Below are 13263 nucleotides of genomic sequence, written 5' to 3'. Positions count from 1 at the left end.
TGTAACTGAATTCATTAAATTGAAATGTCGATTTTAGAGTGACCAAGGGATGATATAAGCCATTTGAGACTGTACCTGTGATTAAGGGCTATACAAATAAAAATGTAATTGAAATTAATTTATATTTCCTCTTCTTCTTTAGGAGGGCCGATGTGTTTTTGTGGGACAACCCGGTAGTTTTCCACCGGCTCATTTTATAAATTAAAAATTATCAACATGGGGGTAGTAGACCTAGAGCAAAGTGGTGCAAACACACCATTAATGGGGTCATTTGATAGTATGATAGAGACGTCTGGTCTCTTTTCTATGAATCAGGGCATTAAGGGATGAATTATCAATGTGGAGGCTCTGTCCTTACTCAAAGTGATATAATTAGTTGGTTACCTAGGGGAGAAGGACACTTGGGAGTGAGCTAGAGGCCTTTGGTCTCTTTGACATGACAGAAGGCCCAAATTAACTGTAAGATCATCAATTTATGGGTCCTAGCCCAACAGGAAGTGACTCAAAAAGCATCATCAAATGCGCCATGAAAACGGATTGGAAATTAAAGGCACTACAATACATAAAAATATGAATAGAGTTTGGGCTACCCTAGCCATAACTGCATGGTTTCAGAGGAAGCAGCGACCATAGAAGACGATTAAGAAAACGACAAATAATTCCGTCCATAAATGTTATAAAATACATTCTAATGCCGAAATGTTCTTAAAGTTTTGAATTTTAAACTCAGAATAAAACAAATGTTTTATTTATTTGTCTTGCTGTTTCTTCGACCAGTCAATAGGCGGCGTTGTACCAGCTCTATTGGGTCGTTCGGGGTCATACTGCTGAAGGTCCTGTTCTGTCGTATTGGATGGAGATCAGGTTGCTTTATCCTGGTCAATAAAGCTCCAAGGGTAGGCTTTTGTTTTTTATTACAACAGCACATATCTGCCTTTTAAAAGTTCTGAATCAATGCATTCTACATTGACAACGTTCAAATACAACAATCGACCAGATGCTAATTTGACAATGCAGAAGGACTTTAAAATGTCAGCTGGATTAGTAGATAAAAAAACAATAACGATATAGATGAAGTAAGCAATAACTAATCAATGTTTTTTTTTTTCAGATGATTTTAAACACAGTGAATTTGGGTCGTTAAGGAGAAGGTTGTGAGAAGGGCATCTTTCTGGACCTTTCTGGACATTGGGGCTCAAACCCAGAACCCTTCGGACCGGTACCTCTCTGCGCGGGGGGTCCAGGGAGGAGAAGCTGAGGTGGGGTCGGTAGGTCATGAGGTCGGGTCTCTCCACCTCCAGGATGGCTTTGTCCCTGGGGATGGCTGCCAGGTCCCGGTAGCCCACCACCTCGTCATCCACACGGGTCTGCACACACACACACACACACGCACACGCACACGCACACACACACACACACACACACACACACACACACACACACACACACACACACACACACACACACAGAACCCAAGCACCCAAACACATACAGACACTCACACACGCACACACGCACGCACGCACGCACGCACGCACGCACGCACGCACGCACGCACGCACGCACGCACGCACGCACGCACGCACGCACGCACGCACACACACACACACACACACACACACACACACACACACACACACACACACCTTTCAAAGTCTATCTATTTCTGACATAACAATGTGGAGGTGTCCAGCTGATGAGACGATTGGTGGAGTGGATCCATCCATCATATTTCTCTGCGAGTGGACACTCCCACTTCTGGTGTCATAAATTTGTCCTCATTTTCCGAAGTTGAACACCCAATCTACTGCTACTTTTATTTAAATGAGATGCAAAATAAAACAGTAGTGTATTTACCGTGATGCTGGTGGCAGGTGATCCAGGGGCACTAGGACCCTGGGAAGAAATGAGGCTAACTTGGGTGCCGCCTCCCTCCACCTGGGAATAATAAACCGTTTAGGAAATCCACTCAACAGAGGTTGACTGTCAGACGTCGTCTGACGGTGCATTAATGTGTGTGTGTGTGTGTTAATCGTTGTTTATTACCTTCTGCATGACTAGGGGAAATGTGTACTCTTGGTTAGGTCGAAATGTTCTGAAAGAGGAGGAATGGAGACACAGAGACTGAGAGTACAGTTTGAAATAAGGTGCAATGGCTTGTTTCAGATAGATACAAAAACACACTCGGGGGGCATTTCTGGGACATGGGGCCCAGGAGATCTGGGGCCCCAACCCTAAAAGCAAACCCTTAAACTGAAAATCAAACCCTAACCTTAAAACCCAAACCAAGAACCACACTCTAACCCTAAAACAAAATCATACCCCTATAAGTGAAAAAAAACACCCAACCCATAGGAAACACTACCATTGCTACCAAACCTTAGAACCATAAACAAAACCCTGAAAACGGACTCTACAAGAAACCCTACCCTGCGATAAAACCCTAGAACTAAATACAAAACCCTAAAACCTGACCCAAATAGAAAAGCCTACACTAGAACCAACCCTTAGGACCAAAACCAAACACTGAAAACATGACCTGAACAAAAAAAGAAGACTTGACTGGCAACCGGAAGGTTGCGAGTTCAATCCCTGGCTCCTACCATACGAGTGTCGAAGTGTCCCTGAGCAAGACCCCTAGCCCTAACTGCTCCATTGGTGGCGCAGTGGATAGAGCTGATAGAGCTGTCGGTTATTAGCAGCTCTGCAGTCCTCGTTTTATATCCCTGCGGAAACACTCTCCGCGGTGAAAGTGCAGTGGCTTTTTGAAAACGATGTAATGTCATGTGAATTGTGATCAACAATTATAAACTTCGACCACATCACGGTAAGTGTGTCAATGGCGCAGTAGAGTGAGCTGTTGGTATACAGTTCCCCGCTGAGATTGGTGCCGTTACCAATGAGCTCTTGAGACCAGCGCTGGAGTCCCACTGAGGATGATCTCAGTGGAAATCCTTCTGTTGTTAGTCAAGTTCATACTAACCTCACCCTCAAGAGTGACGGAGAAAAAAGTGAGAGGAAAAAGACCAGACCCCGAAACCTGACCCTAATAGGAATCCCTAACCAGAGAACTGAAAACCTAACCCTAGAACCAAGAACCAAACCCTCAAACCCCACCAATAAACACCCCTAACCCTAAAACCGAAAACCAAACCCTCAAACCCCACCAATAAGGCCCCCTAACCCTAAAACCGAAAACCAAACCCTCAAACCCATCTGAAGTAAATGAAATGAAATCCCGCCGCGATCTGTTCAGAGGTTATATATGGCATAACAATTCACGTGACATCGTTTTTCTTACAAAATCTCATCTGTACCTTTGGTTTCCATGGAGACAGATACCCCTCACCAGAATTTGAACTCAGGTCTAATTTCTGTCACGGGAGTGACACAGCTCTCTACTGTATAATAGCCCTCAATTTGAGTACACTTTGTTGTAAGTGATAGGTCTTGTTTTATATGTAAAACCCACTTGGATTTTTGAGGACATTGGAAATCCAACTTGGTAAAGTAGTAATGTATGACATTCCTATTTTGTCTAAATTACTTATGGATACATTATCTTTATAAGCATTAAGGGTGCCGTTTATTTATGAGCTATTATTATTTGATTGACTTTTTAGAAATGGCCTAGTGAGAAGTGAAATGCGCAGTGAAATTTCGAATTCTAGACCACTACTGGCTTTTTGGGGTATTTTTTTGATTGATTCAAGGCTGTCAATCACAGGGAATCCAACAAGGGGGAGGGGAAATCTTTTGGTTGTTTAGTTTTACAATCTCTCTCTCCTCTGCTATTTTTCTCTTTACAACTCTCGAATCGTACCTACAGCAGCAACTCAATAAGGACTCACATGTTCAGAGTTCACCTAGACTCTGCATAGCCTCCCTCCTTACCCCCCTCTTCATTTACTCTTCTAAAAAAACTCCTTGTATGCACTTATTGTATGTTTGTACATCCTGGCACTTAGTGTATGCACTTATTGTATGTTGTACGTCCTGGCACTTAAAAATAGTGCATAGCATCGTATAGCACCTTATCCTAGCTTCTTTGTTGTGGGAATGGGTTAACCTAGCAGTTGCAGGTGCTAGGCACTTGGTTCTATGAACATCCTTGCAGTACCGACAGTAATATATAGTTGTTTCTCTTTCTTCTGACGAATGTACTTCGAAAAAAAATAAATCGCTTTGGATAAAAGTGTCTGCTAAAGGCCCTAAATGTAAATCCCCAAAGTCTAACTCGATTCGATTTACTAATCAGATTACCCTGAAGCGTGCTTGAAAAACAAGCGTCCTTAAAAATGTAGTGTAGTTAAAAACAGCGGGAAACCATGTGCTCAGACAACATGGCGGGGCCTCATACAGATGTAACCTCTGCTGAATAATGCAAACTTCCTGTGAGCCCCCTCCCCCCTTAAAGTACCCCCCTCTTTCTCACTCAAAACCTGACTTCTTGTGTTCATACACCCCACCCGCCCTCCCTCCCTCCCTCCCTCCCTCCCTCCATCCTCACAGTCTGGAGCCTTCCTCCTCTCTCCTCCTCCTCCTCCTCCTCCTCCTCTCTGCTGTTTATCTGCTTGCCCAGTCAGGTTGACGCCCAGCCAGGGCTCCACAGCTGTTGCTACGGTTACACTGCTCCTCCCTTGGAGAAAACTCCCCCCCCCCCCCCCCCCCCATCCAGGCCAGACAAACAGGCCTATCGCTTTCATATCCAGCCCTTCATAAGCAGTTTATAAAGGTAACATGGCATTGATTACAGCCTGAAAATACTGCTTTCAAGACGTATTAACATGGGCGTTCAACACAAAGCTGCTGTAGACCTTGCAAGGTAGACCTTGAAAGGTTGAGGTAATGCAGTACGTTTTTTGACTATCAACAAAGTAGATAAGCCAGGACACTCACACTAGATACTTTCCACTAGATATCGTTACCAAATCTGTAGTTTCTGTTTCTGAGAAACACAAACACAAAAACAGCAAACACACCTCGACACACCACCTTAACGTATCACTACGGCAGGCAGCGAGATAATAGATTAGTGCAGGCTGGACTGACAGGTCCGCCGCTGCCCTGTCGCTGGTCCGGGGTGGAACCTGACAGTGATCCGGCGCTAGGGGGATAGTGTGTCCGCCTGTCTGTGGGGGAGGAGCCGTTTGTCTGACCGTGGCAGAGAGGGAGCAGTTTTCTTATCGGTAAGAGCTTTTAACTGCCAAACCGCTGCAAAATCCATTGGTTTTAAACACAGCAACACGGGCCAGGTCAACAGAGGAACAGTAGTGCATAATCCCATTAAATTGATGATTTATAGGTCTGCCTCTGCTTTTATAATGGAGGAGACAAATTGACTTGTTGCTATATCTATAGCCTATAGGCTACTCAGCAACATTGATATCTGTCAGAAATGTATAGATTTTTCTTAAATAGAGTATGCAAATGTTTTACGAGCAAAGGGGTGGTTTTCTAAATCCACATAGCCTACAGGGTGGAAATCAAAACATGGTGTCCATTCATTCATTTCATCAACATTTAACTGGGCTATAATAGCTCAAGATTGCCCACACAGCAAGGAGTCCAAAATAAGAGCGTGTTTTTTAAACCGCTTGGGAACCGTTGAACCTGATGTTTATTGGATAAACTGGTAGGATACATCGCGGTTCTTAAGTGGCGCTGTATCTGGCCCAGGGATAGGGCCTGTCCACCGTAGGCGAGATCCGCAGGCCTTGGGGTGTAGGAGTAGAACTACACACTTTGCTATATATGCACAGCTATAATTGAATGAAAATGCATTACGAATAGGTGTCAGGCCTACAAAATAACACAAGTCTGTGTCCAAATCGTATGTAGCCTTATTATTATGCAACAATATATTACGCTAGGAGCAGACTGTAGGACCATCAGGCTGGTTCTCGGAAGGAATATAGCTTCAGAGTGCAGATCTAATGGCCTATCGATATCTTCACATCGCGGATGAAGAGGAGGAGAGAGTGCGCTCCGTAGCAATAACAAATAGACGCTACCTAAATATCAGTAATGCGCTGTAATAATGCGTTCTCAATAACATTAACAATAAGAGGACAGTCCTACCCTCAGACCACGCGGAAAATAACGTGTTTGCCTCAGCTCCGGGTCCGGTTAAAGAGCATCCGAAAAGCCAACATCACTCCGGGACATGAAGACCGCCGATGACGCTCCTTGCGATGCGTGGGGCGAGGGAGGGAGGGGGGGGGGGGGGGGGGGGGGGGGGGGGGGCGAGGGGGGAGGGAGAACGGTAGGGCGGGGTGGGGAAGGAGGGTGGGGTGCATGTTAGGCCTACAAGTATAAAAGGTGGTGTTAGTGGTAGATGGGCAATTAAGGCCATGGTGGCCAATACAAACCCTATAACAGCAAACCCAAATACGCAGGATGTATAACTGAGAGTTATGATTGGCAGATACTGAATTTATTTATATTCAGTAGGCTACTTCATTTAACCAACCTAAAAAAAAAAAAATTGAAGGAAGATTAAAATGCAAGTAGCACTACAACTCTATACGACTACAATTACAAAGCAGTCTATATATCGCATTGCCATAGTGTTGGTGTCAGGCTGTATGTGGCAGACACACACACGATTCCTGTGTGTTAAGTCAAAAGGGCATCAACTACATCATCCTCTAATTGAAATGAGCATAAGTCATACCTTAACACTGTTGTTTTTTTATTGGTCGGCATGAAAAAAAACATAAGGGGGTAACACTGTTGTTTTTTATTGGTCGTCATGAAAAAAACCATAAGGGGGTAACACTGTTGTTTTTTATTGGTCGTCAAGGAAAAAACCATAAGGGGTAACACTGTTGTTTTTTATTGGTCGTCATGAAAAAAAACATAGGGGGTAACACTGTCGTTTTATCAAATGAAACATGAGGGGTGACACTGTTCCTTTTTTTATTGGTCGTCATGAAAAAAACATAAGGGGTAACACTGTTGTTTTTATTGGTCGTCATGAAAAAAAACATAAGGGGTAACACTGTTGTTTTTCATTGGTCGTCATGGAAAAAAAACATAAGGGGTAACACTGTTGTTTTTTATTGGTCGTCATGACAAAAAACATAATGGGTAACACTGTTGTTTTTCATTGGTCGTCATGAAAAACAACATAAGGGGTAACACTGTCGTTTTTTATTGGTCGTCATGAAAAAAAACATGAGGGAAATAATAGAAATACACACATACATTTTAATGTCATGTATATCCTCTTTTTTGACGATTGATTAATATGTATTGTCATCGCCTCAGTGGTGCAGTGGAGTTTACTCTGCCTAACCCCCTGGAGACCGGGGTTCAAGTCCGGTTGATGTCATCTCATGGAAGTCTCTTATCTCTATTTCATGCAAATTATAAAGTCAAGTATAACCTTTGTGATGACGTTATCCGGTGAATTCATGGTGCATTGTTAAGTTCAGAGGTTAACACTCTAAATAGCTCATGTTCGGATCCCTGCAAAAACATAACACTGTCGATATTTATCAAATGAAACATGAGGGGTGACACTGTCGTTTTTCTTTGGTAGTCACGAAAAAAACCATAAGGGGTAACACTGTTCCTTTTTTTATTGGTCGTCATGAAAAAAAACATAAGGGGTAACACTGTTGTTTTTTATTGGTCGTCATGAAAAAAAAACATAGGGGGTAACACTGTTGTTTTTTATTGCTCGTCATGAAAAAAAACATAAGGGGTAACACTGTTGATTTTTATTGGTCGTCATGACAAAAAACATAATGGGTAACACTGTTGTTTTTTATTGGTCCTCATGAAAAACAACATAAGGGGTAACACTGTTGATTTTTATTGGTCGTCATGAATAAAAACATAAGGGGTAACACTGTTGTTTTTTATTGGTCGTCATGACAAAAAACATAAGGGGTAACACTGTTGTTTTTTATTGGTCGTCATGAAAAAAAACATAAGGGGTAAAACTGTTGTTTTTTATTGGTCGTCATGAAAAAAAACATAAGGGGTAACACCGTTGTTTTTTATTGCTCGTCATGAAAAAAAACATAAGGGGTAACACTGTTGTTTTTTATTGGTCGTCTCGTCATGACAAAAAACATAATGGGTAACACTGTTGTTTTTTATTGGTCGTCATGAAAAACAACATAAGGGGTAACACTGTTGTTTTTTATTGGTCGTCATGAATAAAAACATAAGGGGTAACACTGTTGTTTTTTATTGGTCGTCATGAAAAAAAACATAAGGGGTAACACCGTTGTTCTTTATTGGTCGTCATGAAAAAAAACATAAGGGGTAACACTGTTGTTTTTTATTGGTCGTCTCGTCATGACAAAAAACATAATGGGTAACACTGTTGTTTTTTATTGGTCGTCATGAAAAACAACATAAGTGGTAACACTGTTGATTTTTATTGGTCGTCATGAATAAAAACATAAGGGGTAACACTGTTGTTTTTTATTGGTCGTCATGACAAAACACATAAGGGGTAACACTGTTCCTTTTTTTATTGGTCGTCATGAAAAAAAACAAAAGGGGTAACACTGTTGTTTTTTATTGCTCGTCATGAAAAAAAACATAAGGGGTAACACTGTTGTTTTTTATTGGTCGTCATGACAAAAAACATAATGGGTAACACTGTTGTTTTTATTGGTCGTCATGAAAAACAACATAAGGGGTAACACTGTTGTTTTTTATTGGTCATCATGAAAAAAAACATAAGGGGTAACACTGTCGTTTTTTATTGGTCGTCATGAAAAAAAACATAAGGGGTTACACTGTTGTTTTTTATTGGTCGTCATGAAAAAAAACATAAGGGGTAACACTGTTGTTTTTTATTGGTCGTCATGAAAAAAAACATAAGGGGTAACACTGTCGTTTTTTATTGCTCGTCATGAAAAAAAACATAAGGGGTAACACTGTTGTTTTTTATTGGTCGTCATGACAAAAAAATAATGGGTAACACTGTTGTTTTTTATTGGTCGTCATGAAAAAAAACATAAGGGGTAACACTGTTGTTTTTTATTGGTCGTCATGAAAAAAACATAAGGGGTAACACTGTTGTTTTTTATTGGTCGTCATGAAAAAAAACATAAGGGGTAACACTGTTGTTTTTTATTGGTCGTCATGAAAAAAAACATAAGGGGTAACACTGTTGTTTTTTATTGGTCGTCATGAAAAAAAACATAAGGGGTAACACTGTTGTTTTTTATTGGTCGTCATGACAAAAAACATAATGGGTAACACTGTTGTTTTTTATTGGTCGTCATGAAAAAAAAACATAAGGGAAATAATAGAAATACACACATACATTTTAATGTCATGTATATCCTCTTTGTTGACGATTGATTATTGAGTATTGTCATTGCCTCAGTGGTGCAGTGGAGTTTACTTTGCCTAACCTCCTGGAGACCGGGTTTCAAGTCCGGTGGATGTCATCTGTTGGTAGACTCTTAGCTCTATTTCATGCGAATTATAAAGTCAAGTATAACCTTTGTGATGTTGTTATCCGGTGTCTTGATGGTGCATTGTTAAGTTCAGAGGTTAACACTCTAAACAGCTCATGTTCGGATCCCCGCAATAACATAACACTGTCGATATTTTTTAAATAAAACATAGGGGGTAACGCTGTTGTTTTTATCAAATGAAACATGAGGGGTTCCTTTTTTTATTGGTCGTCATGAATAAATACATAAGGGGTAACACTGTTCCTTTTTTTATTGGTCGTCATGAAAAAAAACATAAGGGGTAACACTGTTGTTTTTTATTGGTCGTCATGGGAAAAAACATGAGGGGTAACACTGTCGTTTTTATCAAATGAAACGTAAAAAAAACTGTCGTTTTTTATCTGTCGTCATGAAAAACCCATAAGGGGTAACACTGTCGAAATGTATCGAATAAAACATAGGGGGTAACCCCTGCGTCTTCATCATGTAATAAACGCGCTGAGACCATGCGCGTCTCAGCCAGTGTTGCCAGATTGGGCGGGAAATCTGCTCCAATCTGGCAACACTGGCTGAGACGCGGGACCCGGGACGCAATTTTATTTTTTGCAGGGTGGTAGCGGGAAGCTCGTGAATATTCATGAGGGAACTGATCCCTGATTGGCTGGGACTTGTTGGCTGGGACTTGGCTCGCTGGGACTTTAGAGGGCTTGTGTGAAAATCACGAACGCAAATGAATTAAACGTTGTTATAAATCAACACAAATAATGTGACACATAATACCCACCTACTACACGGCAACTCTATAGCTACCTTTCTGTAAGTACAAACGTTAGCTCACTCGTCTAAAAGCCCCTGTGAAACTGTTATGTGTCACGGGGGCTACTGTAGTAAATCCTTTTTGTATTTATTATATTTTATAACGTTATGTATAGCGCATCGGCAAATGAATTAAACGTTGTTATAAATTAACACAAATCATTTTAGCAATAATGTGACACATGATGCCCACCTACTATACGGCAACTCTATAGCTACCTTTCTGTAAGTACAAACGTTAGCTCACTCGTCTAAAAGCCCCTGTGAAACTGTTATGTGTCACAGCCTGGGCTACTGTAGTAAATCATTTTTTTATTTATTATATTTTATAACGTTATGTATAGCGCATCGCAGTGCTTTCGGCAGCTGGTGATTGTTTCCACGTTTTTTTTTTCTAATTGTTGTCCATCCATGTCTTGATATTTCCATTAAGATTCCATTCTGTTCTGTTTCTAGAAGTAGTGAGCATAATGGCAGGATTTATTAAAGCTTGCAACATTTGCGCGTAGGGCTAAATGAATTTTAATATTGATTTTCACCTATCAATCCACCTACTACACGGCAACTCTATAGCTACCTTTCTGTAAGTGCCAAAACAAACTTTAGCTCGTAATGCTAACTCGTCTAAAAACAACTACTGTATAACATGTGTCACACTATTGATACAATGATTTGTGTTGATTTATAACAACGTTTCATTTATTTGCGTTCGTGATTTTCACAAGCCCTCTGTTTTCACAAGCCCTCTGACAAAGTCCCAGCGAGCCAAGTCCCAGCCAATGAGGGATGAGTTCCCTCATGAATATTCACGAGCTTCCCGCTACCACCCTGCAAAAAATAAACTCGCACCCGGGACTGTCTCTTTAATTCTCATGACGTCCTGATTCTGAGCAGAATCGAGAGAAATGGCGTCGGACAGTGGAATCGCTTCTCTGGTAAGACTCTAAATGCACAACATATCACGCCAACCTAGTGCAATTTATCCTCTGCTAACTCTTATTATCGGTGGTAATGGCCTGTTTGTTGTATAAAAACATTGAATAGTAACACCGATGGACGACCGTCACGTCGCTTCTTACTGGACGTACGGTGATAGGTAAACACGTGCAATAATACCGCAGACACGGTGCAGGGTGATCCCTGGTCGGGACAATCGATTCAGTTTATTAGCAGTCACATTACATATCATTTTTATATTTGACGGTAGTGTAAGGAAATATTTAACATTGAGACCGGTGTTTAAATGTATGACGGAGTTCTTCGTTGCTGGTTATTTACAATTTGGAGATGTCCATATTTTGGGGACAAGGGGATTTCCAGCGACCTGCAGCCATAGAAGCTGCATTACGAGAATGGTGAAAGCGACCGTGAAATCGATCGTATTTCAATGTTGAAACGATGTGTTTATCGTTTCAACGTTTATGTGTTCCAGGGGGTTGAGGGTGCAGCGTCAGCGGCACATGTGCTGTCTCTACCGGCAGACTCCTTTGGGAATAACGTAAGTGTCAATAAGCAACCTTTCCAGATGTTTCGTTTTCTCTGTTAGTTCAATCAGATAATCTCTGAGGTGGAAACGTATCCAATACTCAATATAGCAATAACCCTAACGTTAACCAGACATCATGGCAACATGACCAGTAAAAATGATTGTTTTCACATCATATTTACAAAATTGTTCCAATCTGTTTTTGTTCCATTTAGCCCCAAGTGGAGGTTATGTGGGCGATGAAGGCCTACAACCACGCAGAAGTCTACTTCAACGTAAGTGTAGAATGTTCTTCAAGCGGAATGTCTCACAAACGAGAGGGAATCCAACTCGTTTTTCAGCTGACCTTTTACCCACTTATTGTGAAGGGTTCCCTTCAAAACATAGCCGCCACTGAATCCTCTTCTTCTTCCCTCCAGCTCATCTCCTCCGTGGACCCCAAGTTCCTGAAGCTGACCAAGGTGGATGACACCATCTACACGGCTTTCAGGGAAACCTTCAAGGACATGGACATCAAGCTGCTCCACCCAGACCTGCTAAAGTCTGCCGAAGCAAAGGAGGTGTGTGTGTACACAAGGGTGTGTGGGTGTACAAGTGTGTGTGGGTGTTGGTGTGTACACGTACGAGGGGGTGTGTGTGCACATATACAAGGGTGTGTGCGTGTATTGTACACGTAAGAGTATGCGCTTAATAATCCAAAAGTTATCGTCCAGATTGAGGCACTCACATTATTCAAAATGCCAATTCCGGGTAAAAGGAGCATTTCTGATTGTACATTCCAACCTTGTTTTTGTGCAGACTTGGCGTCCATTCTGTAACCAATTCGAGGACGTCATCGAAGACTTCAACTACGGAACCCTTCTCCGTCTGAACTGTGAGCAAGACTACACGGAGGAAAACACGATATTCGGTACGTCTCTGCAATCAGACTCCAAAAAGAATCCGTTATATCCATTCTAAAATGGCAGCGATTTTAACAGTGAACCTTTTTGTCTTCCAGCCACCAGGATCCAGTTCTTCGCCATTGAAATCGCCCGAAACAGAGAAGGACTCAACACCCCCGTCTTTACAGCCAAGACCAACAATAAGAGTTAGCTTCTGACTGACCCCTGCCCGCAGACCATCCCTGAAGCTTCCCCAAGAATTCATGGACTTCAATATTAAAAAACTTAAGTCAGGTCTTTGGGTCATCCCCCCCTCTAATCCCATTAATTTGAAAATGCTCCTTTTAATTTTTGCTGGTGGTGACCGCCCTAGAAAACTATTGGAATCAAATCAAGGTTTTTCGCCTCAAACGTTATCCATAAATCTTCTTGTTATATTTATATTTTCCCAATTCTTTCTATGTATTGTACATTACACTGTGCCAACCATAGCGGCTTGTTTTTGTGGTAACATGTCCCACCCCACCTCCATTCTCCTTCTCCCAAGTTTCCCTGGAAAACTGAAATGAAAAACATTTTACAATCTAAGAAACTTTTTTTGTCATCTTTATTGATTTCTTCCGTAGAATAAAAAGACACAGGCAGC

General features: G+C 41.5%; 2 protein-coding genes across 2 annotated transcripts in view; one reads left to right on the top strand and one right to left on the bottom strand.

Annotated features, from left to right (window-relative positions):
• Positions 1 to 6205, bottom strand: part of dmtn (dematin actin binding protein) — a 14287-nt gene extending 8082 nt beyond the window's left edge. The window contains exons 1-4 of the mRNA XM_060049699.1: positions 6082 to 6205; positions 2047 to 2095; positions 1858 to 1938; positions 1224 to 1367 (exon numbers count right to left, since the gene is read on the bottom strand). Of these exons, the coding sequence (XP_059905682.1) occupies positions 1224 to 1367; positions 1858 to 1938; positions 2047 to 2055 (234 nt within the window). The 5' untranslated portion in view covers positions 2056 to 2095; positions 6082 to 6205. The remainder of the gene's footprint in view (positions 1 to 1223; positions 1368 to 1857; positions 1939 to 2046; positions 2096 to 6081) is intronic.
• A 4889-nt stretch (positions 6206 to 11094) lies between these two features.
• Positions 11095 to 13209, top strand: pbdc1 (polysaccharide biosynthesis domain containing 1). Its single transcript, XM_060049693.1, has 6 exons — positions 11095 to 11182; positions 11680 to 11745; positions 11949 to 12008; positions 12153 to 12293; positions 12532 to 12643; positions 12734 to 13209. Exons 1-6 carry the CDS (start codon positions 11153 to 11155, stop codon positions 12826 to 12828), a joined length of 504 nt encoding a protein of 167 aa, XP_059905676.1. The 5' UTR covers positions 11095 to 11152; the 3' UTR covers positions 12829 to 13209.
• Positions 13210 to 13263: the final 54 nt, after the last annotated feature.

This window comes from Gadus macrocephalus, chromosome 4 (assembly GCF_031168955.1).
Source record: "Gadus macrocephalus chromosome 4, ASM3116895v1".
NCBI classification, from domain to species: Eukaryota; Metazoa; Chordata; class Actinopteri; order Gadiformes; family Gadidae; genus Gadus; species Gadus macrocephalus.
Note: the sequence above shows the minus strand (reverse complement) of the source record. Positions and strands in the feature narration are given on the sequence as shown.